The sequence below is a fragment of the Crocodylus siamensis genome, chromosome 1 (genome assembly GCF_052110815.1).
Source record: "Crocodylus siamensis isolate JL-2025a chromosome 1, ASM5211081v1, whole genome shotgun sequence".
NCBI lineage: Eukaryota > Metazoa > Chordata > Crocodylia > Crocodylidae > Crocodylus > Crocodylus siamensis.
Genome location: NC_143395.1, coordinates 37,573,862 through 37,596,370, shown reverse-complemented (window position 1 = coordinate 37,596,370; position 22,509 = coordinate 37,573,862). Strand labels below are relative to the sequence as shown.

The following is a 22,509-nucleotide window of genomic DNA, read 5'->3' as shown; positions in this document are numbered from 1 at the left end:
TTGTGATCTGGGCAAACTTGATGATGGCTCCCATTGCTCAAACAGTGGTAAATTAACCCTGGAACTTACAACAAGCAATGTGAAAGGTGAGCTCTTCAGAGAACAAATCTGTTTAAAAGGAACAATCTAAGGCATCCATGTACTCCTGAATGATAATGAGAGATGATAAAATAGACCAGATTAGGGTTGGTTAACATATGGAGCCCTTTATATATTAAACTTACATTAATTAAGTTATCAAGTACTATTCACCTTAAACTCCTGTTGTTTAGCCATCATGACTGGCATATGTCTAACAAGGAGAGGGTGCTTCTCTTTCTTGATTTGATTGCCATCATCTTCTGCACAGAACCAACCCAAGAGGTTTTCTTCTGCTGTAATTGTAAAGAAACCAAATCAAAATATACCACCATGCTTTATTTGATAGTTGATAGCATCTCAGATCAAATATACAAACAATTCTGATAGACTGTTTTATTCCATCGTTGCCTTGATTTATGAAAGGTTAATGTTGACTACTACATCTGCATTTGTAGGGGAACACAGTAGTTTTCACATAATCTAATATAGTGGTTTTCAACCTGTGGCTCACGGACGCCTGAGGGATGGCAGACTGTGTCTGAGGGGTTTGCAAAAGATGATTACAATGAATCAAAAGTGTGTGAATACCCATACTTATAAATCAAAGGGGTTCGCATCTCCATTTAAAATTTCCAAAGGGGTCTACCTCTGTTCAAAATTTTTTAGGGGCCCACAAATGAAAAAAAAGGATGAAAACCACTAATCTAATACTTAAAACCACTGATCTAATATTTAAAATCTGCAAGAAGGTATCTGCCTTCTTTTTGCACTCCTTTCACAAAATGAATCTGTCCAAGCCTCAGTCTGTTTGTAATTACATAAAACACTGCTACTATTAGGTTTTATAAAGAATTCTTGGTTGACATTATGGGAACTGGAGTCTATAGGAGCCTAACAGAGGAAAAGATATTGTTTAAAAATATCATCTGATCCCTCTCTGATCCTGCCAAATATAAGTTGCAGACTTCTTCCTTCTCTACCACTTACCATTATTATAAACATAGCCTATAATTATAGAGTCATTCCATTCCATTAAGCCTATATTTTTGTTCACTCCTAACTGCCAAAGATGTGGCTTTTGGTTTAGAATTTGTCATTCCACTGAGTGAATTATTTTTAGACAACTTTTTTAATGTTGTAAGCTATGAAGAATATACTCCTTTTAAAAAATTAAACATTCTTGAGCTTGAAAATATCAGGCATAATATCTTAAAAATGGGAAAATGTATGGTCTCTTTTTCTATCACTTATTTAACAGAAATGTCTTATAAATGTTTGAAGAAGCTGAATCTGGAAATACAAAAAACTGTGTCAACTATAACATATAGTGACATTGAAAGCCTGGCCACTTATTTTCATTACTATTTCTGAACACATGCCAAACACAGGTCTCCAGAGAGATCTGTATTTGAATGGGTTTAATATGTATAACTTATACATACATATCATATTTATGCTATAGATAGCCAGAATCAAAAGTTTAAAAAAAAATCATTTATCTAGCCACTTTGAATGGTTCAAAAGTTGAGGGCTTACTGTAAGGCAAATTATAAAGAAGCTAATTTGGGGGAACTGTACAGCACCTTTCTGAAAAACCAGGAGAAAACCTAGAGATGTCTCAGGTTGTATAGCTAAAAGTCACACTGAGTTGGTCTAATAAAAGATATCAGATTAACCAAAAAAACCTTATCTGCCTAAAAATCACAAGGCACTTATGAAAAAATCTGGAAACTAGAAAAACAGCTTTAAGAATGTAATGCAGTACCTGATGGTATGTCCTTTTAACTTTCACTTTAATATTACAATACTTAATCTAATTATTGTAAGCATGTTAAAGAAGCTGATTTTCATTAAGGTTTAGAGATGCAGCAAATTGAATAATTAAAAAAAATCTAATTTTGACTTGTCCTGTCCATGAATATAAATGCTATTACGTTAAAAGGGACACATGTGGGGCTGGGGAATGGGTTATCAGAAAGCTATAGAATATGCTCCACACATTGTTATAAATTTCCCAAGTAAAATTCATTCTTAGGATAAAACCAAGAGTGAGAAATTTTACACCGAAAGGAATGTTTGAAAAGTTTATGAGAACTGAAAATGTAGAATGGAATAGGTAGTGCTGGAGTGATAATGTAGCTGTGATGTTCCAGGAAATGAGGGGGGCAAGGACTTTTTTGGCTGATATCTTTTATTGGGTCAACTGCATGGCTGGAATAGATTTAGAGAAACTCTCAGGTACCAAATACCTTCCTGAGATCTGAGGTATTAAAAAGTTTATTTAAGTCTATTCCTACCACATAATTAGTCCAATAATAAAATATCACCCACAAAATCCTTGTTTTTAGAATGGAATAGGCCTTACAGCCTCTCTATATGATGGTCACTCATTCTGATATAGATTTGTCAGCTTTCTTGTAAGTAATAAGTACTTCCAGCTTTCTTAAAATACTGTGCTACATGTTACATGTATAATATGTGCACTGAGGTATAAATCATCTTTAACCTTCATTGTTATACAGTTGCCACTGGCATGAATGCCACGTGCCCCCAAAGGCTGGGAGGGCACAGCAAGCTCCTGCAGGCAGCGGTGGCACTATTGGCAGTGGAAGCATGGCAGGAGCAAGCTCATGGCCACGGCAGGGGTAGGAGGTGGCAAGCACCAACTAACAGGTGGTGAACACTTGCAGATGCTGCCGGCAGCATCAGTAGCGGCCAGTGGTGGCCAGGAACCACCAGTGGTGTTGGCAGCAAGAGGTGGTGGTGAGCAGCAACTGCCCACAGGCAGGGGGTGCACCCCGGTGCACCGCCAATCTCAAGGGATGCGTGCACCCCTTATGCATCACCAAAAGCTACTGTACACTTAATTTCTACAGTAAGCCTTTCAATCAACAACTTATTCTTCTAACATACCAAATATTGTACTTGCAACTGTCTGTGATAAGAGGGTACATTCTTGATATAATGCTCTGATTTATTTAAAGCAAACAAATGAGTCTTACCAAGGGCAAGCTTAGCCATTTGTAAATTGTTGATCCAAGATTGTTTGATGGCAGGGGTAAATGTATTGAACACTGCAGTAAAGAAAGTAGGTCTCCCAGACCTGTGCAATATTAAAAGTAAAAATAGTTATTTTTCAAGTAACTCTACAAAATGAAATAACATCCTATTCCAACATGTTCAAAATACTGAGGGCCATGGTTCAAAATACTGAGAAACATAACAAGATCTTATTCCTCTCTTATGCACATTTATAACATTTTAGATTTAAGATTACAACTGACTTGTCCTGCTTCCCTGGAAGCTGCAGTTGAATTCTACAGCGATCTGCAGCTCTGATTTCATCTTCCTTTTTCAATATCAGTTTTTGTAAACCTGACGTCCAGTCATGAGCCACTGACTGATTTAAGTTCTGCAAGATTAAAAGAAAACATATTTTGATGAAATATAGGTGTTTTGTACATGAAACACTGAGCACGGTTTACCAAAAGCTATGTAAAATTATTTCAAAAAATGTTTTGTGTGTGTTTCATACTAGTATGTGCTCTCAAACAGTTTATTGCAAGTTAGATTTGTTTAATATTGCAAAACTTATTCACAAACATTACATGAACAAATAACACAGATTTGCTTTGACATTGTTTTTCATGAATATTTTTACAAGACAATATTTTTTTATAAAAAAGAAATTAGGAAAAGTGAAGTGCTGCCAATCCTCAAACAATTCATTTTTGCACAACTATTTGAACCATATGTATTGACAGAATCATGTTAGTGCATGGTTAGGATTTGTCTAATTAGGAACCAGGGTCTGAATACAGGAGCAAAGCTATACTGGATGAGCAGTCCATATACTAATGTAGGGTAATTTCAATAGTTAAAATGTTATAAAAAATGGGGGGTGTTGCTTCTAACATTAGTGGTTTTATTCATCAAATGAATAATTTATCCTTAATATTTCAACTGCATCTACCTGTAAGCATTCCAGTTACTCAAATATTCAAAATCTGAGCTGCTTTACTTATGTACTCCTGTTCCTGACTGTTGATATTTACTTCCTTAAGTATTCTGTAGGTTAATTTTAAAAATGCTGTTGCCAGGAACAATCCTGATGGCACATTTTTACTGTTGCTTACTTATACAATTTTAATCATAAATCTTGCAAAGCGTTATGTCTCAATGTCCATAATCCTGGAGACAAGAAATTAGGTGAGAAATTCAGTTTACATTTATAAAAAGCCTTAAGTTTCTAGCCTTCATGTTTGTGGAGAAAAACTTATAAGTTCACTTTAAAGGAATACAAAAAGCAAATAAAAATCACTATTTAAAAAAAAAAGTCCTGTGATTTTGAGGGTCTGATTCATGCTTTCTGACTATTCAGTGTAAGATACCATATTTCTCTGCTCAAATATATGGTGAAAAGCACATAAAAGGGTTTTAACAAAGCCTAAATGAATCACCGTAGGTATTCAATGACTGTTCATAAAATTGCATAAATGTGGTAAAAAAGTATTACAGTACACTATCACCCTGAGGATGACAAAGTACAGGGTGGAGTATAAAGTTCCTTAGCCAGATGTGCAGTGTAAAGTAATTTTCCCACCACCACGTTCTAATTCTAGGACCAGATTTTTTTTTTTTTTAAATTGAAATGTAATTCTGTATCCACAATAGCCTGAAGCAGCTATCGAGGACACAGAATATCCACAATTCTGTGGATACCAAGCAGATGTAGACGCTTGCAACCACCCACACAAAAACAATAGAGCAAAACAAGATTAGGAAGACAGATGTAATTTATTCATAATTCCAAACATTTAACTGTAAATCAATTATTGGAGTTAAAAATGATTGTACTCTCTCCAGAGAGCACTAAAGAATGCCTTGCAGAGCTTTTAGGATGATCAGACAGCTTTATAACTGGAAATATATTCTGAAAATAAATCCAACTTTGGTTGTTACCTGATAGTTTCCTTTAAGGCTACCTATCAGTTGACTAATTTGACCGACTACATTCAAATCATGCAAGAGATTCTGCAAATCGTGGTATAGCTGCCCTGGTCCCATATAAAGTTTGTCTGAAATACATAAAAATATGGAATTACATATAATAAAATGCCAGTCTGTAGTCAAAAGAAAGCAGAAATGAAAGGGAAAGGTGAGAAATACTGACTTACCAAGTATAGGTATCTAATCTTGGGTTCACAGAGCAAGCTAATCAGTACCAGCCTTGATCATTTGGTTCAGCAAAAAATAAACTAGTGATTTACTTATTTACCGGGTGCTCTGCATATCTGAAAACCAGGTATGTATTTTAATTTGTATTTGTGTCAAGAACCTTCTAATTCACTACTCCATCACTGTGTTTACTGCCCCTAGAGCATACCACTACAGAAAAATGTTAGATTAGAGTGGAACCATTACTGTAACCCCAGAATGTACCACCTGTATCGACTAACTTGGTGTAATCTATGATTGGAAGTTATCGTTGTTAATATCGTACTGTTATATTGTATTTGCACATACATTATTATGAACAGGTCTCTTCCCTCTGCTTGTTTATTTCAAATGTTACCCTTTTCATTTAAAATTCAATGAAAGGTACTACCTGGGTCACTGAGCATAATCTCATGCAATCACAGACAACTATAAATAGACATTTAATCCGTTTTGTAAAAACATCCATTCTGGCCCCTCCTCACTCCACAACCACAAAGCAGCCTATAGCACCTTACAACAAACTAGAAACCTTAGCATAAAAAACCAAAGGTCTAAGAACTAGCATGCCACAGGAAGGGAGGCAGGGGGACCAGAGTCCCTGCTATGCTGGGGAATTTGGTAAAACAAATACAGATAATACCCCACATGAAAGAGGAAGGTAGAAATCACAACAGTCTTTGCTAGTTTGATCAAGGAGTGCATTCCACCAAACACTACGATGAATTTAGCAAAAGACTGCGGGCCAAGACAATGCACAGAAGTTTGAGGTAGCATTTTATTTGCAATTTATGTTTAACTTATAATTCTGGGTTACTGAAAACCATGTCAAAACTACAACAAAGAACAAAGTGTCTCTTATTTCATGTGACAAAACATAAATAAAAACTGGAAAGAAAATAATGTTATAAACTGACATGATCATTTAGTTTAAGCTCTGCTCAACCAGCCAAATTGTGGCTCTGCTCACTCTACAGCACAAAGCTGCCAAATCTGCTGCTCCTGTGATTCAGACAGAGCCCTGGGCTGAGGGTAGATGTACAGCTCTTATGTATGGGAATAGCACCTCTGTTACCTAGAAGGGCAAGAGAGCACATTCCCCTGTAGCCAACTTGGTCCTGTTGCTGGGAAACCTTGACAGGTCATGTAGCTCGCACAGCAAAGTACCTGGCTGACAGCTTTCCCACCCTCATCAAAAACATGGGTTTTGGTTTTCATATACAAGATTCCCAAGAGAAGGATCCATCCTGGGCAGGGTAACTGAGGACTGTGCTAATCAGTTCTATTAAAATACCATTCTGGCTGTACAGTCTCAATCCAAATGCAGGCAGGCCTGATGAAGAAAGACATGGTTCTATACCAAGCAGCCACATAAATGTCCACACTGCAGACATATTCAGATTGTCAAGGAGTAAGGAGCACTGTAATAAAGCCAGCCAGAGTAAATAAGCAGCATGTTACGAGAGCAGCTTCAGTCTCTTACTTCCAGACTCTGTAACATTACCCAGGAGAGCTCTCAGGATACTTTAGCTGACATTACCAATAAATACATCCTTAGCTCTATTAAAATAGGTACTCTAAAAAGCCATCCTGTTTTCATAAACAATATTTGGATTCAGACCAGAATTATAATGGTTTTGTTTGACATCTATGTAACAGTTATTTATGATGTATTTATATAACCAAAGGTCTCCCCTACCTCTCTAAGATGTACATCTCTAAAATGCTTTTATAAAAAACAAAAAACAACTTAGACCAAGGCTATCAGAACAACAAGAAGAAAAACGCATTTAGATTCTAGAATGCAATCAGGTTTTAAGGTGAGTTCTCCATTTCATTGATAAAAGGCTCAACCTAAGGCTGAGACTCCATTTAGTTCCAAAATATTTCTAATACTATTCTTGTTTATAGTTGTTCTGGTAACTGATTTTCTGACTCAGTGTATTAGTAATCATCTGTTTATTACCTTGGAGCACCAACTAGGGAATGGTTGGGCTTACTACAGTTGCACAGCTACAGAATGGATTCAACTTTCATCCCTTGTCATTTGCCTGTGCTGCATGTTAATCAAAGACACAACGTAGTCTTTCTTAACTCAGCTTGTGAGAAATACTGTGTACAATAAAAACAAGTAACTTCAAGTGGAAACTAAAAAAGGGGAATGTCTATTTAACATGGTATTCTTACGTTTTGTACATGAGAAATATTCTTAAAGTAACTATAGCCTGCACAGGACAAACTGCATGCTAACCACTATTTCAAAATAACACTATTGCCAGAAAAATCAACATCGATAATTTTAGACAGTTCCTTCTCTGTTGAAGGCCTTTCTTTTCCTATTCTCTCACATTTTGTATATTACAGGCCATCATCTATTATTCTTACTCATAGTGGAATTGTTGATTTCACTGGGGCTAGCTGAAAAGTAAAGTACAATTCAGAGAGAATAGGAGACTGGTAGAGCTCACCCACAGGTAGTGACAATGTGCTCAGCATTGTCCTGTTCATATTTCCTACTAATGCTGCTGTGGCACACAAGGCCAAATGATAAGATATGATAATATTATCATATAAGCATGTAGGGTAGTAGAAGTACCCATAGCACTAGCAGTAGGAAGAAGCTATCAGAAGCATGAAAAATGGAAAAGCAACTGGCCTGGACAATATACTTGCAGAGCTATTAATAACAGGAAACAGACAATTGACATATTGCACAAAATCTGATATGGAAAAGCAAAACCTGGCCAGTGCGGTGAACAAAATCAATAATAATAAAGAAGAGGAATCTACACCAATGTATGAAACACCGCATCATTAGCCTCATGAGTCATCCAAGTAAGGTGCTTTTTAGAATAATACTAAACAGGCTCAAGCGTCAAATAGAGATATTAGCAGAAGAACAAGCTGAATTCAGATCTGGAAGAAGCACCACAGAACAGATCTTCAACCTCAGAAACGTGTGTGAAAAGAATTCCTCTCCCCCTCTCCTCCCCAACCCCAAAACAAAACAACTTAATTTCACATTTTTTAAAAAGCTTTTGAACAGGGTGCAGCAAAAAATACTCTTTGGCTGACAATGAAGAAGTATAACATCAGTCCTACACTGACCAATCTTATAGAAGAACTCTACAATAATACAAGTAGTGGAATTCTGCTTGAAAACAAAATTCTGGAGTGGTTTGCAACATCAATAGGAGTATGCCAAGAGTATGATAAGAGAAGGTGTCTTCTCTCAGCATGCTTATTTAACTTATACCTGGAACGAGTTATGCCAGATGCCTTAGAGAACTTCACTGGAACAGTGTCAGTTGGAGGACAAGAAATTAACAACCTTCGTTTTGCTGATAACATTGATCTAATAGCTGGAAATACAGAAGAGCTTAAGGAAATAACAGAAAGGCTGCGTAAGGATACAAGAGATATGGAACGGAAATTAGTGTGAAAAAGACTAAAGTAATGATAACATCAGCCAATAGCAATGATGACGCATCAGTAAAAATTGGTAATGAGAAGCTAGAAAAGTAACACACTTTAAATACCTTGGAGCAACCATTACAGAAGATGCTACATCAGAACACGAAGTAAAAACAAGAATAGCCATTGCCGTTGGACAGCTAGCAAAACTGAATAAAATCTGGACTAGCAGCAACATCACAATGAAAGGAAAATTCCACCTACGATAGGCAGCTGTCATTTTAATAACTCTCTACAGCTGTAAGCCCTGGACACTCACTAGGGTGCTGGAAAAATGAATTGAGACTTTTGAAACAGTGCTCCAGAAGACTGCATTGTATACCTCTCACTGCACAGAACAAATTAATCTGTGAAAGATCAAATCAGACAAGAAGTCAGCAACTATGAACCCTTACTAGAAATGGTGAGAAGAAAGATGCAGTGGTTTGGATTTGTAACACCAAAGGCCCAGCACCCTTACCAACAGGATAAGTAGGGTGCTGTGGATGGACAAAGAAGATGACAACCTAGAACAAGCTGACCACAAACATCAAACACTGGATGGGATTAAAACTGACTGATTGTACAAGAATTGCAAAAGACTGGGAAAAACAGAAGAAAAATATTGTTACATCAAAGGCGCCCCCAATGGTCAGTGAAGCCTCAGGACTAATTAACTGACTGACTGATGTAGGGTAGAAGGTGCTTCAGGAAATCATCTAGTCAAATTCCTTTTCTCTGAGAAAAGATCAAGTATACCTAACCCTGCTCCCTATCCCCACCAACAAATGTTTGTGTTAATCTCCCTGGACAACCTATGCAAGAGCTCAAATACCCTTAGAGATAAAAAAAGTGTTTCTTAATATCCGATTTATTTTTCCCTTGCTGCAGATAAACCTGATTACTTCTGGTTTTAATGTCAGGGAAGATGGGGAACAACTGAGCACTGCTTTATGTTAAAAAAATATTTTCTCATGGATTTTGTTTTAGAATTTGTCCTCTTATGATTTATATTTATTGTTTGTATCATTGTCATTGCCCTCTCTCATTTGCCTACATCTTTTTTTTAAATTCCCCAAAATGGACATAGCACTTCACATCTGGATGAAGCAGGGCAGAATTAATTATCTCCCATACCATACATCTGACGCTTAGGCCCCCAGCAGATGTTCAGCTAAAAGCACTGTGGATATGCAATCCCAATTACACTTCTTGCCATGCTAGACATGCACAGCAGGAGGTGTGACTGTGGGATATGGATCACATCCCCATTGTCTTGTGTGGCCAGTGCAGGAAGAGCCTGGGTGCAGTGATCTCCCCCTGCACCAGCAATTAAGCCACCAGTCAGCTAATCCCCGCTTCCAGCCTCAGAAACATACAGGAATCAAAAGCTCTCATGTGCTCCTGAGGCTGGAAGCTTCAATCACCCTGGACACATGTACCATTTAAGGTATGATGGGAACCATCCACATATTGCACATAATAACTTCGCGGCTTATTCTTTGTTTTATCATGCTGTTAATTTCATTAACATGAGGCCAAATTACTACCCAAGACATGATTAAATGGTTAATCATGTCTTCAGTGTAACATCTGCCACAGGCTTTATGTTAATACTAGTCAACTGCCTATCAAGAATGAGGCGGGGCGGGGGGGAAGAGAGGGCTGAGATGGAGTGCCGCCACCTAACACCCCATGTTGCTGCTGTTCTGCCTCTTGCAGGGAGCAAGGTAGGGGAGCTGAAGCTAGCGCTGCTGCCCTCGGCTCCCCACCCCCTGTCCAGTCCCCAGGGCAGCTTCGGAATCATGGCAGCACTCCCTCATGCTTGGAGCACTCTGATTGGCTGTGTCCATCAGCCAATCAGAGCGCAAATAAAGCATTACGGACAGACAGACTTAGCCTTTTATAATATTAGCATATCCCAGAAGAGTATTTATCTCTTTTGCAAAAGCATCATACTGTGGATGCATATTCAGTTTGTGGTCCACTATAACCCCTAGTTCCCTTGCTATAGTATTGATGCCTAGTCGGTTGCTGCCCATCTTGCTGTGTCTGTGTATCTGGTTTCCCCTTCCTAAAAGTAATACTTTGTACTTGCCTTCAATTCTTTTGATTTCAAACCCTTTTTCCCAATATATCAGGACCATTCTGAATTCTAATTCTGTCTTTCCAACTCCTCCTTGCTTGACATTATGTAAAACATTTTTAAGTCCCTCTTCTATCTTCCAACTGACCCCAAGACAGACTCCCTCTGGGATCCCAGATGATACATCCTCCAGTTTTACAGTGAGCCACTCATAATTACTTTCTGAATACAGTATTTTAACCAGTTGTACACAAAACTTATAACAATTTTACCTACACTGTATTTTCCTAACTTGCTTATGAGAACGTCTTTTGGGACTGTCAAAAACTTTACTGAAGTCAAATCACATTATATCTATTGCTTTCCCTACCCACTAAACCAGCTACCTTTTGAAAGAATGGCTTGACAGAATGCATGCTTGACAAATCTAAACTGACTGTTTCCTACCTTACTGTCTTCCAGCTGTTGTAAATTGATTACTTAATTTGCTTCAATACCCTTCTGGGTATCATAATTAGGCTGACAGGCTTATAATTTCCCACCTATTCCCCTTTGTAATGATAAGTATTATGTTGACCCTTCAGGTATTGTTTAGTCACTTGGGACTTCACCCATCCCCAGTAAGGATGCTAATAGTTCTGAGCTTTTTATAGCTAGTTTTTCCAACTGACATAATGACCATAGCAGTAGCACTCATGTTGCAGACCTGTCAAATTCTAATGAATCTGTGAATTCTGCTAAATACCAGCCATCAATGATCTCAAACAGGACACACAAACCACCACCAGCAGCTAATTCTTCAAATAAAGCAGCTGCTGGACCAGCATTAACAAACACAAATTTCAAGAGCCAATGGCATAAAGGAAACAATGAAGCATTTTCACATTGGCTACCCTTGATTCCCCAGTTCAAATAATGACACATGAATTTTCAGGTGGATCAACTGGGGATACATGTCCAGATGTCTAGCTCATGCTCCTGGAGCTATAGGAAGACACATTAGCCACTCAACTCCCCAATTCCTTCAGCTGTTTAAGCACAATACATTTTAGTCAGACCCTACCAATTTGAATGCCTCAGCCTGACCAAGGGTATTTATACCCGAAAGCTTGCCAAGACAATTTAATGGATTTCATAGATTTCTAGGGTTGGAAAGGACCTGGTAGATCATCAGATCTGACCCCCTGCTCCAAGCAGGAAAAAGTGCTGGAGTTAAGTAATCCCAGCCAGATGCCTGTCTAATCTCTTCTTGACCACCTCCAAGATACAGGAAAGCACCACCTCCCTTGGAAGCCCATTCCATATTTTAGCAACCCTTACCATAAATAATTTCTTCCTTATGTCCAATCTAAATCTATTCTCCTTCAGTTTGTGGCGATTATTTCTGGTAACCCGGAGGGGCACCCTGATAAACAGAGTGTCCCCTATTTTGTGCTGACCACCCCCCTCCAAGGAGTTTGTAGGCAGCCACAAGATCGCCTCTTAGCCTTCTCCTTCTCTTGTGGAGGCTGAAGAGATTCAGGTCCCTCATCTGTCTTCACTGGGCCTTACCTGCAGGCCCTCAACCATACAAGCAGCCCTCCTCTGAACCCTCTCAAGGTTATCCAAATCCCTCAAAGTGCATCACCCAAAACTGGACATAGTACTCCATCTGCAGCCTCACCAGTGTCGCATATTATCACTTCTCTAGACCTGCTCATGATGCTCCGCTGATGCAAGAAAGAGTGTGGTTACCCTTACTTACTACCTCATTGCGCTGGTGACTCATGTTCATTTTTGTGTCAACCAGAACTCCGAGATCTCTTTCCACTGTTGTGGTACTCAGAGTGGTACCCCGCAGTCTATAGATGTGTTGGAGATTCTTTCTCCCCAGGTGCAGCACCTTGCATTTATCCTTGTTAAATTGCATCCTATTCTGATCTGCCCACTTTCCCAGTCTATCCAAATCCACCTGAATTCACTCCCTGCTCTCTGGTGTGTTTATTATACCCCATAGTTTAGTGTCATCAGCAAATTTGGACAAGGTGCTTTCAACACCTTCATTCAAATTGCCGATGAAGATATTGAACAGTACTGGTCCCAGAAGAGAGCCTTGGGGGACACCACTGCCCACATCCCACCAGGGAGAAACCAACCAATCCACCACCACTCTTTGGGTGCATCCCACGAGCCAATTTTTCACTCACCTTACTGTGGGAAAGTCCACATCACAGTTACTCAGTTTGCTCGTAAAAATTGGGTGCAACACTGTGTCAAAAGTCTTTTTAAAATCCAGGTAAATAATGTCTACTTCTCCTGCATCTAAGCACTTTGTAACCTGGTCATAAAAAGAGACCAGGTTAGTTAGGCAGGATCTGCCTGCTATAAACCCATGCGCTGCCCCTTACCACTGAGTTACCCACTGGCCCCCTGCAAATGTGGTCCTTTATGATTTTTTCTAAGGTCTTGCCTCTGTTCTCAGCAAGACCTTAGAAAAAAATCATAAAGGATCCTATTTGCAGGGGACCAGCGGGTATCATAAAGGATTACATTTGCAGGGGCCAGCAGGCAACTCAGTTCAATATTTCCAACTATTTGAGTTGGTCTAATAAAAGATAGCAGATTTACCCAAAGAATCTTGTCTGCCCATGTCCTTTAACCAACACAGCTACAACCTACATCCCTCTCGCATCCAAATATTCTTTAACTGGTTCTTTCCATCCTGTTTTTTTCCTACCTTGACCTATGTTACAACTTCAATGTACCAAATATTTCAGAATTCTTTTTATAATGTTACACACACAATATATATCTGCACACCCCCCACCCCCGCATGCATAAACAGTTTTTTTAGCTGGCTTATCTTCATTTTGAAATACCATATTTATATCATATTTACTCAAATCTAAGATGAGGTTCACCCCCAGTCAGAATAGGTAAAAGGCCCCTTGTCTTTATCATGTACAAAGGGCGGGGGGGGGGAGAGGCAGGCAGCTGCTGCAGCTCTGGCTTGGGTCCTAAGTGTGGGTCAGCACCAGAATCAGACTCACAGCAGCCTCCTACCTCCTCCCCCTACACTTGCACTCTGCAGCTTCTGTCCCTCCCTCTGCCCCCTGCCACCCCTTTCTGTCAAACCCAGCTCAGCTCTGGCTTGGGCTGGATGTCCTCCCAGCATGGAGTACAGGGAAACTCCATCCCCTGCCCACCCAATCAGTAGTGCCACCACTACTGCATGGCCTGGTAAGGGATGCGCTTTCATGTGCCGTGCCCGGTGATCTGGCAAGGAACAGAGCCTGAGCAGCGACTGACAGTAAAGGGGGCTGGGGGAAGAGCCAGACTGTGAGGAGCAAGGTGAGGAAGGAGCAGAGGCTGTGGGGAGCTGGGGAGGGAAGGGACAGAGATTGTGGGGAGTGGGTTGGAAGCTGGGGGTGAGAGGGTGCAGGTGGCAGGAAAGCTGCGGGGGGAAGAAGTGGGGGCACTGGGGGATGTTTGCAACCCCTCGCACCCACGCACTGCTTTTCCTGCTGTAGCAATGGGGGGCAGGGAGGTGCAAATTCAAGGCAACTCTCTAATAATTAAATTCTAATCCTGAAAAAATATAAAAGTTATATATTTCTCATATATAGAATCTAATTATTGGGGGGTATCTTAAATACAGGGCTTAGATTTGAGTAAATATTTTAATTGAAAATTTAACTGAGCCATTATCAATATCTACCTACAATAGCTAGTTCACACATTATACCAGATTTGCTTCTTATACATACCTACTTTCACTTAGCACGGTCTATCAGAACTCCCATTTTGGACATTTGTGTTCATATAAGCTGGTACCAATAGGTTGTGTCCATAAAACACAAATACTTAGAATGAAAGTCATAAACGCTGCATAAGAAATTTAAAGCTTGTGAGCCTTATCTAACAGACCACTAACAAGCCATTCATGTTCCCATGCTTCACAAAACTGAAAAAACCGAGCTGCAAGGTTTCACCCCCCCCATGTCAACAGGGATCCTTAACTAAATTTTCTTAGCATTATTACTAAGTAAATTGTAGGCCTGATTACTTTTGCTGTTGTTTGGGATTATCTAATAACTATTGCAAAGAATTATCTAATAACTTATTAGTGACTATGCCTCAGTGTCCTAATCACTATTTTATTCCGCATAGTCTTATCCTATGTGTATTTCTGTAGTGTCTGAGAAATTAGTGCCTTTCAGAGGCACATGCACCAAAGTGACTGGCATTTGTCACAAGTGGTTTTCTCTATATCCCTTATATAATAGTCCATATTGCTTTACAAAAATAACTACCTTCTCATGTTTTATTTTATTATTGAGGACGAGGTCAGAGATCTGTGCCATATACTTAGAATGAAAACACAGCTAACAAGGCAGTTATTAGACCCTGTAGGAGTTTGTTCCACAGCCTTATAATAGGCTTGAAGGAAGCTCTTTTACCACAACAGATGAGCTTTTCCCTTGTAGTGGACAGCTCTTTTGTGCCTGAGGAACAGAGATGTCTACTATAATTCTCTTCTTAGAACTTCAGCTGATCATATAAATATCATACCCTGCATTCACTGCATGAATTTGAATCAGTGATAAAATTTTCAGTCTATTTTCTTTAAACCATGTGTATTATATAGCTCTGTAATAATAGAAATAAAAAGTGAATAATATGGGTATAAAAACAAATACACTAACTCAAAGGTTGGGATGCCTATGAAGAATACATTAAATCAAAGCCATTTATTTTGGGGAATTCATTAAGAGCTGAATGGTTTAGATAAAAAATAAAAAGCTGATACAACAAGAAAATGCTGTAAGCGAGAAGGAAACGTGAAGAAAGAGGTGTTGTTTTGTTTTGTTATTCCTGTGCACACAGAGAAATATTTACATAAATTTCTAACTCTGAATTTGGTTCCCTTAGAGTTAACTGCAACAAGGTAATATGGGGTATATTTACATGAGACGCTTTACTGCAGTGTTGACTAATTAGTTCTGCAATAAAGCATAACTAACTCCACCATAGGTTAGTACTGCCTGACACAAGTACTATCCTATGCTGGAGTTACTGACTTTGCTGCAATGCATACATAGGCAGTTACCAGGGATGGCTGGGGCATGAAGGTACCAATGCAGGGGTTGCCTGCTGGCTAGCGCTGAACTGTAGCACCCTTGTGCCCCAGAGAACCTCTCTGCAGCACACTGAGCTGACGGAGGGCAGCTCCGGGCTGGCAGGCTGACTCCTGGAGTCTCTTGCCAACCAGGGCTGCACTGTTTCGGCTCAACATGCTGCAGTCCTGGGTGCATTTATAAACAGTGTCCAGAAGCAATAAACTCAAGCACAAACTGAGCTGTAGTTTATGTCATATTAATATCATGTGTAGACATGCCCAGGATGTGATATAGGACTCGCTTTCTTTACACTACACACCAGCTAAGTGGTCATTAAGAACAAGTTATTGTCTAAGTTCATCAGGAATTTAACAATGTTTTTTCTTTGAGAAACTTACTGATTGATGCAGAAACTTTTTATAAGAAAATATTATTTTTAACAAAACTTTTTATCAGAAATGGTTTCTCAGCTCAAGGGTGAAATTCCTAGTCCTAAACAGAAAAAAAGAGAAGGAAAGCAAAATCCCCCCAAGAATAACCTGATTACAGCCTGGGACTTAAAGCTAGTTTCTTCCAACCTTGGTGAATGCCCTGTTTACCAATTTATGGCCTCTCTCTCTCTCTTTGCGATGGTGTTTCCAGGAAAAACTTCAAAAAGCTTGAGTTTCATCCTGAGCTGGACTGGGAGCTTTGCCATTGATTTCAGTAGGCACACGATTTCACCATAGGAGATGGAAATATTTTCATGCTGTCTACAACTTGCATAGATCCCCTGAATTAAATCATTCTATTAGCCAGATTTAGTGCCAGCAGCCAGAAATTCATGCTCAGTAAATAATTTCCTGACTTCTCATTACTATGATCTGTATTCAAATGAAATCTGTTCACTAGAAAATCCTGTCACCTTTTGAAAAAAAAAAGTTAAAAGTTGAATTGCATCCTTGATTTTGCTGTATTTTTTATAATGTTCTCTTCTTAGTCAAAGCCTATCCTTCTTAGCTGAGACATTTTGATATAGGGTAGACTGCTCGTTTTGACTACTCATTTTCCTGGCACATATTCATGACAGCCTGAAAACTGTCAGTCTTGCCTTGGCTGAAGATGTTCTTAATCCTGAAACAGCTATTCATTTTTCAGAGGTATTTGTGTGGTGGTTTTAAAAGTGTAAGTCTTGCTTGGGCTGAAAACATTCCTAATCTTTAAACTGACTTACATCACACCACTTAGAAACCCAGTAGGAAAATTCCCTGGGCACGGGAAAACTCAGCTGAAGCCAGCATTTAAAAGTACACGTGACAAGGGGGTGGGGAGAAGGAATAATACCTCAGTGTCTCCTTTAAAGCAGTGGCTAGTGATGTATTGGGAACAGCCAACAAATCAAAGGCTTAAAGGACCCCATCTCACACACAGCTTTGCCCTTCTTAGGCAGCCAGCTTTCCTCCAATAACGCTGTGGCTTCTGACCCTCCCTTCTCCCCAGGGTTTATCTCACCACCATGTGCAGATATTAAGCAGTATACTATTCCTCCATCAGCACAGCAAGCATCTGCAACTCCTTCTTGCCAAAGGAACAACAGCTTGAATGCAAGCAGACCAACTGCTGCCTTAGGACCCACTGTCTGTCTGGATTCCCCTTTTCTGCTGCTCCCATCCACTGCTATAGCCTGGCTTGAAATTGTCTTGAGCATTAAAAATTTATTGAGTAATATGGCCTACTCTAACCATTTTAATAATTACTAAAAGAAAGACTCTGAACTCCCTATATAAATTTGGGATCATTTATTTCTGGAAGTAGGCCACTCACTTTACTGTTCTAATGTAGTTATGAAATTATAATGTGACAGAAGAAATAATAATAGTAATCATAAATAATAAAGCTGGGTTCTTATAAACTTCAGTACACTGCCTGGTTAAAAGCAGATGGCTCAGTGGGAAGATGGCTCAATGCATGTACCCACAGCCTAAGAATCTAAACCAAAACTGGAGTTCAAATATGGGGCCTTATTATAAACAAATAATAATATAAACCTCAAAGAAATTAAATACCGCTTATATAGCATTTTGAAAATTGCCAAATGCTACCCTTGGTGTTCCTTCAAGATTATGAATGTTTATATAAAAGTTTACATACCACACATCACATTAGTGCCAATGATTATTAGTGGAAAATCTTTTGGATATCTCTTATATTACAAAATAAATCAGAGCTTGTCAGGATGAGTTAGGTATAATTATTTCAATTACTTTAGTTCTGCACAATCATTAAATAAAATACAGTATCAGTATAAATTGCTTGGAAGCAGATGATACGAAATGAGAAAGACAAGAAGGAAAAGTAATGGCTTAGACATGTTCTGTGTTGTAATAAATACTAAATGGCTCGATTCTGAGAAGTGCAAAGCCTCCAATTATTAAGAATCATACCACAAAAATCCTCTCTGAAACAGGATTTGATGATAACTTCCACATTAAATACAATAACCCCAAACTGAGAAAAGATCCTGTATCCTGCCAGAATTCCAAAATTGCTGAGATGTCCCAGAAAGTGAGTTGTAACCTCAAACGTGATGAAAGTTTTAAATGATACTGCAAATTCTGGCAGGCTCCATGCCAGTTTTGATCTGGATTCTGAGGACATGGGTACATACATTGCTTCTTCCCACTGTGCCATCTGCTTCTAACCAAGCAGCATACTGAAATCTATGAGAATCCAGCATCATGAGAATGAGAATAATCAGGGAAGAGTCTAATTCAATTCTGAATGCAGAGATCAAGCTGGGATTTGGGGGAGATTCACATTTTTAAAGGGATTACTGTCTCAAGGAAACCTACAACACATCTGAATTTCTGGATTCTCCAGCACACTGAAGAAATAATGCAAAACCCTACTAGAAAAAATGAAATTACATAACCTCTAATGTTAAAGGTATTCCAACGCAGAAGGTCTGTTCAGCTCAAGACAGGCTGGGCAATAGCATATACTATTTGATAGTGTCACTGAATGCTGCTTCTACAAGTGCCTCATTCTGGGGAATGAGACATCTGTGGATATTTTATATCCCATGGAATTTAGGAAACCTAAAGCAAGAGAAGTATGCTCATCCCAAAGGAAGTACATCTCTACTAGAATTATGTAATTATAAACAAATGGCAAGACTTCTAGATGATGATCTCAAATAAAACTCATCTAAATTTTACTGTTGATGCTTATACATAGAGAAAGGAATAATTTAAAAAGGAATAAACTTTGTGCATATTGATATTAATTTAAAATGAATACTGGTGTCCATCATCAAGGACTAAGTGGTTTTCAAGTATCAAGGCCTAAAAAAGCTGGTAACATCCTACTCCACATACAAAGCCACTTCAGATTAATTTCTCTTAAAGTACAACAACACAAACAGCTCTCAGAGGTTCACTTAAACAGGGAAAAGCTTCACTGAAATTAACTGACTGGTATCATCCAGAGTCACATCCAGACAAGCACGGGCATGTGGCACCGCAGACCCATCTGTGGTGCCACACACTGCACATGGAGGCATTCCCCATGCTGCTACTTTGCAGCATGGGGGATTTTCTTGACCCTGGGAGATCCCAGAGTCAAAAAACCACACCAAAAAATCCCATGGCAATGCACGTGGCGGCAGCACATACTGCCCAAAACTGGAGTCTGGCCAGCCGGATTCACACTCCAGCTGCTGGGGTAACTTGCTGCATCCTGGAGTGCACGTAGCACAGGAGTCCCCCAAGGACAAACAGCAGTGGCACAAGGTGTGCTGCTGCTACTTGTCCCTGGGGAAACACATGTTCCCAGTCATGGGAACACAGCCCAGATGTTCAAATTTGTGCCACTACTTTTTGCTGTAGCACACACCCCTGCACACGCGCTTTGGTGAGGGACAAACTGGCCTGCTTTGGGCAAACTGGCCTTACCTGGCTTCTCCTGGATTCTGGAGCGATGGAGGAGCCAGGGTACAATTGCCGGAGTGGAGACACCCTGGATAGCAGCCAGAGCGTCCTCCTGGAGAACCAAGGCTCTGCATCTTCTGGCACACGTTCCTGTTGCATGTGCCACACCACTTTCTTTCCTGTTGATGTCTCAGTAGCAAATTCTGGCCTCGTGCTGAAAATCTGCAGTGTGCAGAACATCTTAACATTCCCCACATGCACCACAAACCATACATGGCAAACCACATGCACCACAAACCATACATGCCTGCATGTTAGATGCAGCCACTGTTTCCAATTCCCTGGTTCTGAAAATTCATTATTAATGTCAAAGTCCATGATAAGCAAATGGGATTTTATTTTTAGGTGCTGCACTACAAACTTTCTGTCCATTTGCTTATGTAAGTGAAGTTCTTTATAGCTGCAACATCAGAGTCATCCTATTTGTGTCTTTCAACTTAGTTACACACCATGCTGTTACTGTTTCTATGGTTACCTCTGCAAAATGAGTGGGTGTGTTAGAGGAAACACGTTAACAGCTGACTGGATTGCACTAACAAAAACAAAAACCACACCTCAAAACCAAACAAAAAAACTCTCAAATTCTAGAGTTGAAATAGTAGAATCTAAATAAATTTCTAAAACATTAATACATAGAAAACTATATATGGATTCTGAAATAAGAAAATCTTTGTAAAACAAGCTCATAAAATTTAAATTCATGCCACAGAATTAGACTGTCTACCCTTTTATCCATCGAGGCCCTAATTGTTTTAACATTATAAGCCTAATTCATTGGCTCAATATCTTTATACCACAGACTAATTTAGACCACCCTGGCTCAAACTGTGCTCACGTCACATCACAGTTCTAAATCATGCATGTATCTAGGTGTTATCAGATTAAAGTCAACCTCTAGAATTTAACCCCAAAGTGAATAGTAAATTTATTCTGATCTTAGAATAGAAGATGCATATGATTTGGCTAACAGCACTGAACTTATTAACCAGCCATGTTCTACACCAGCAATAGCTCTGGAGTGGTCTTCAGGCCTAACTCCAAACAGAGAGCGTTGGAATAATCCAGTATAGACAAAAACAATCCAGTACAGATTAAGTTTGTGGATGATACCAGGGAAATGCAGGCACATCAGAGGATAGGATAAAGATCCAGGACTACCTTGAAGCTTCATTGATGGTTACTGCCAAACCCTTCTCCAGAAGAAGGAAGAAGAAAAAGAGATGGAGATGGTGGCCAACGTGATGGCTAACCAATGAGACCCACCCGGAGCAACCTGGAAGACAGTCACCGCATGGACTGGAAGGCTGCACCTCCCCTGGCCCTGCACAACAGGTACACTCCCCCCGCCCCCCGGCCACACAGGAGGAGGCTCCTATGGTGACACCAAAAGAAGAGGAAGGTAAGCAGCTTGCTGCCACCCCAAGAGGCAATGCACAGTGGTTGTGGTGGGGGACGCCCTCCTGCAGGGCAGTGAGGGACCCACCTGCCATCTGGACCCCCAAGCCCATGAGGTCTGCTGGCTCCCAGGAACTCGCATCCGAGATGTAGCAGAGAGGATCCCCAGGCTCATATGACCCTCCGACTACTGCCCCATGCTCCTCATCCTCATGGGAACTACTAACATGGCCAGGAGTAATCCAGACCAGGTCATGAGTGACTACAGGGCTCTGGAGGCTGGGCTCAATGGGTTGGGGGCCCAGGTACTCTTTTCTTCTGTGCCCCCTGTTTCAGGCCACAGTCCCAGAAGGGAAGGATGCATTGAGGAAGTGAACCGGCAACTCCAACGCTGGTGCCACCAAGAAGGCTTCAGATTCCTTGACCACAGAGCACACTTCAGGAGGGGAGAGGACTCATGGGAAGGGACAGCATCCACCTCACGAGGAAAGGTAAGTCCCTGTTTGCAGCCAGGGTAGCTGATCTTCTGGACAGGGCTTTAAACTACGGTTGCTGGGGGACGGGAAAACACAAATTCAAATATGTCCGGGGACCAATGTACAAGTAAGCCCTGTAGATAGGGATACTGGGAGAACCACTTTTGTGGGAGCTGAGGGAACAGTCCTCCATCAGCACGACAGGAAGACAGGGGCCTCAGTAGGAGTACTCATGCCGATATACCAGAGGTGGGCAATTATTTCAGGCAGAGGGCTGCTTACTGAGTTTTGGCAAGCCATCAAGGGCCACATAACAGGTGGCAGGGGGCAGATAAATATTAATTCTCTAAATTTTTTAGTGGCTCCATGGGCCAGATAAAATGGCTTGGTGGGCTGCATCTGGCCTGCGGGCCGCATTTTGCCCACCCCTGCTGTATGCTAACACCAGGAGCATGGGGAACAAGTAGGAGGAGCTAGCCCTCCTACTCTCCAGTGTGCATTATTATCTAGTATGGATTATGGAGATCTGGTGGGACTCCTCACACAACTTCAGCATAGCTACAGAAGGTACCCCTGCATAGAAGGGACCAGGTGGGGGAAGAAAGGTGGAGGCAATGCTCTCTACATGAAAAAATAGTACACCTCCTTGGAGGCCGACATTGGCTCCAAAAACAGACACCTTGAAACCCTCTGGGTCAGGTTGTGGGGGTGGAGGTGCGGTGAGAGCCCGCAAT

The 22,509-nt window shown here is 40.3% G+C and overlaps 1 protein-coding gene across 6 annotated transcripts in view; it reads right to left on the bottom strand.

The window, feature by feature from the left end:
* The window catches only part of ARHGEF10 (Rho guanine nucleotide exchange factor 10), a 197,132-nt gene that overhangs the window by 57,259 nt on the left and 117,364 nt on the right, over nt 1-22,509 (bottom strand). For all 6 annotated transcript variants that reach the window (XM_090033304.1, XM_090033312.1, XM_090033322.1 and 3 more), the window contains 4 exons: nt 5,044-5,159; nt 3,366-3,493; nt 3,084-3,184; nt 253-374 (listed from right to left, as the gene is read on the bottom strand). In XM_090033304.1, coding sequence (XP_089889430.1) covers nt 253-374; nt 3,084-3,184; nt 3,366-3,493; nt 5,044-5,159 — 467 coding nt within the window. The remainder of the gene's footprint in view (nt 1-252; nt 375-3,083; nt 3,185-3,365; nt 3,494-5,043; nt 5,160-22,509) is intronic.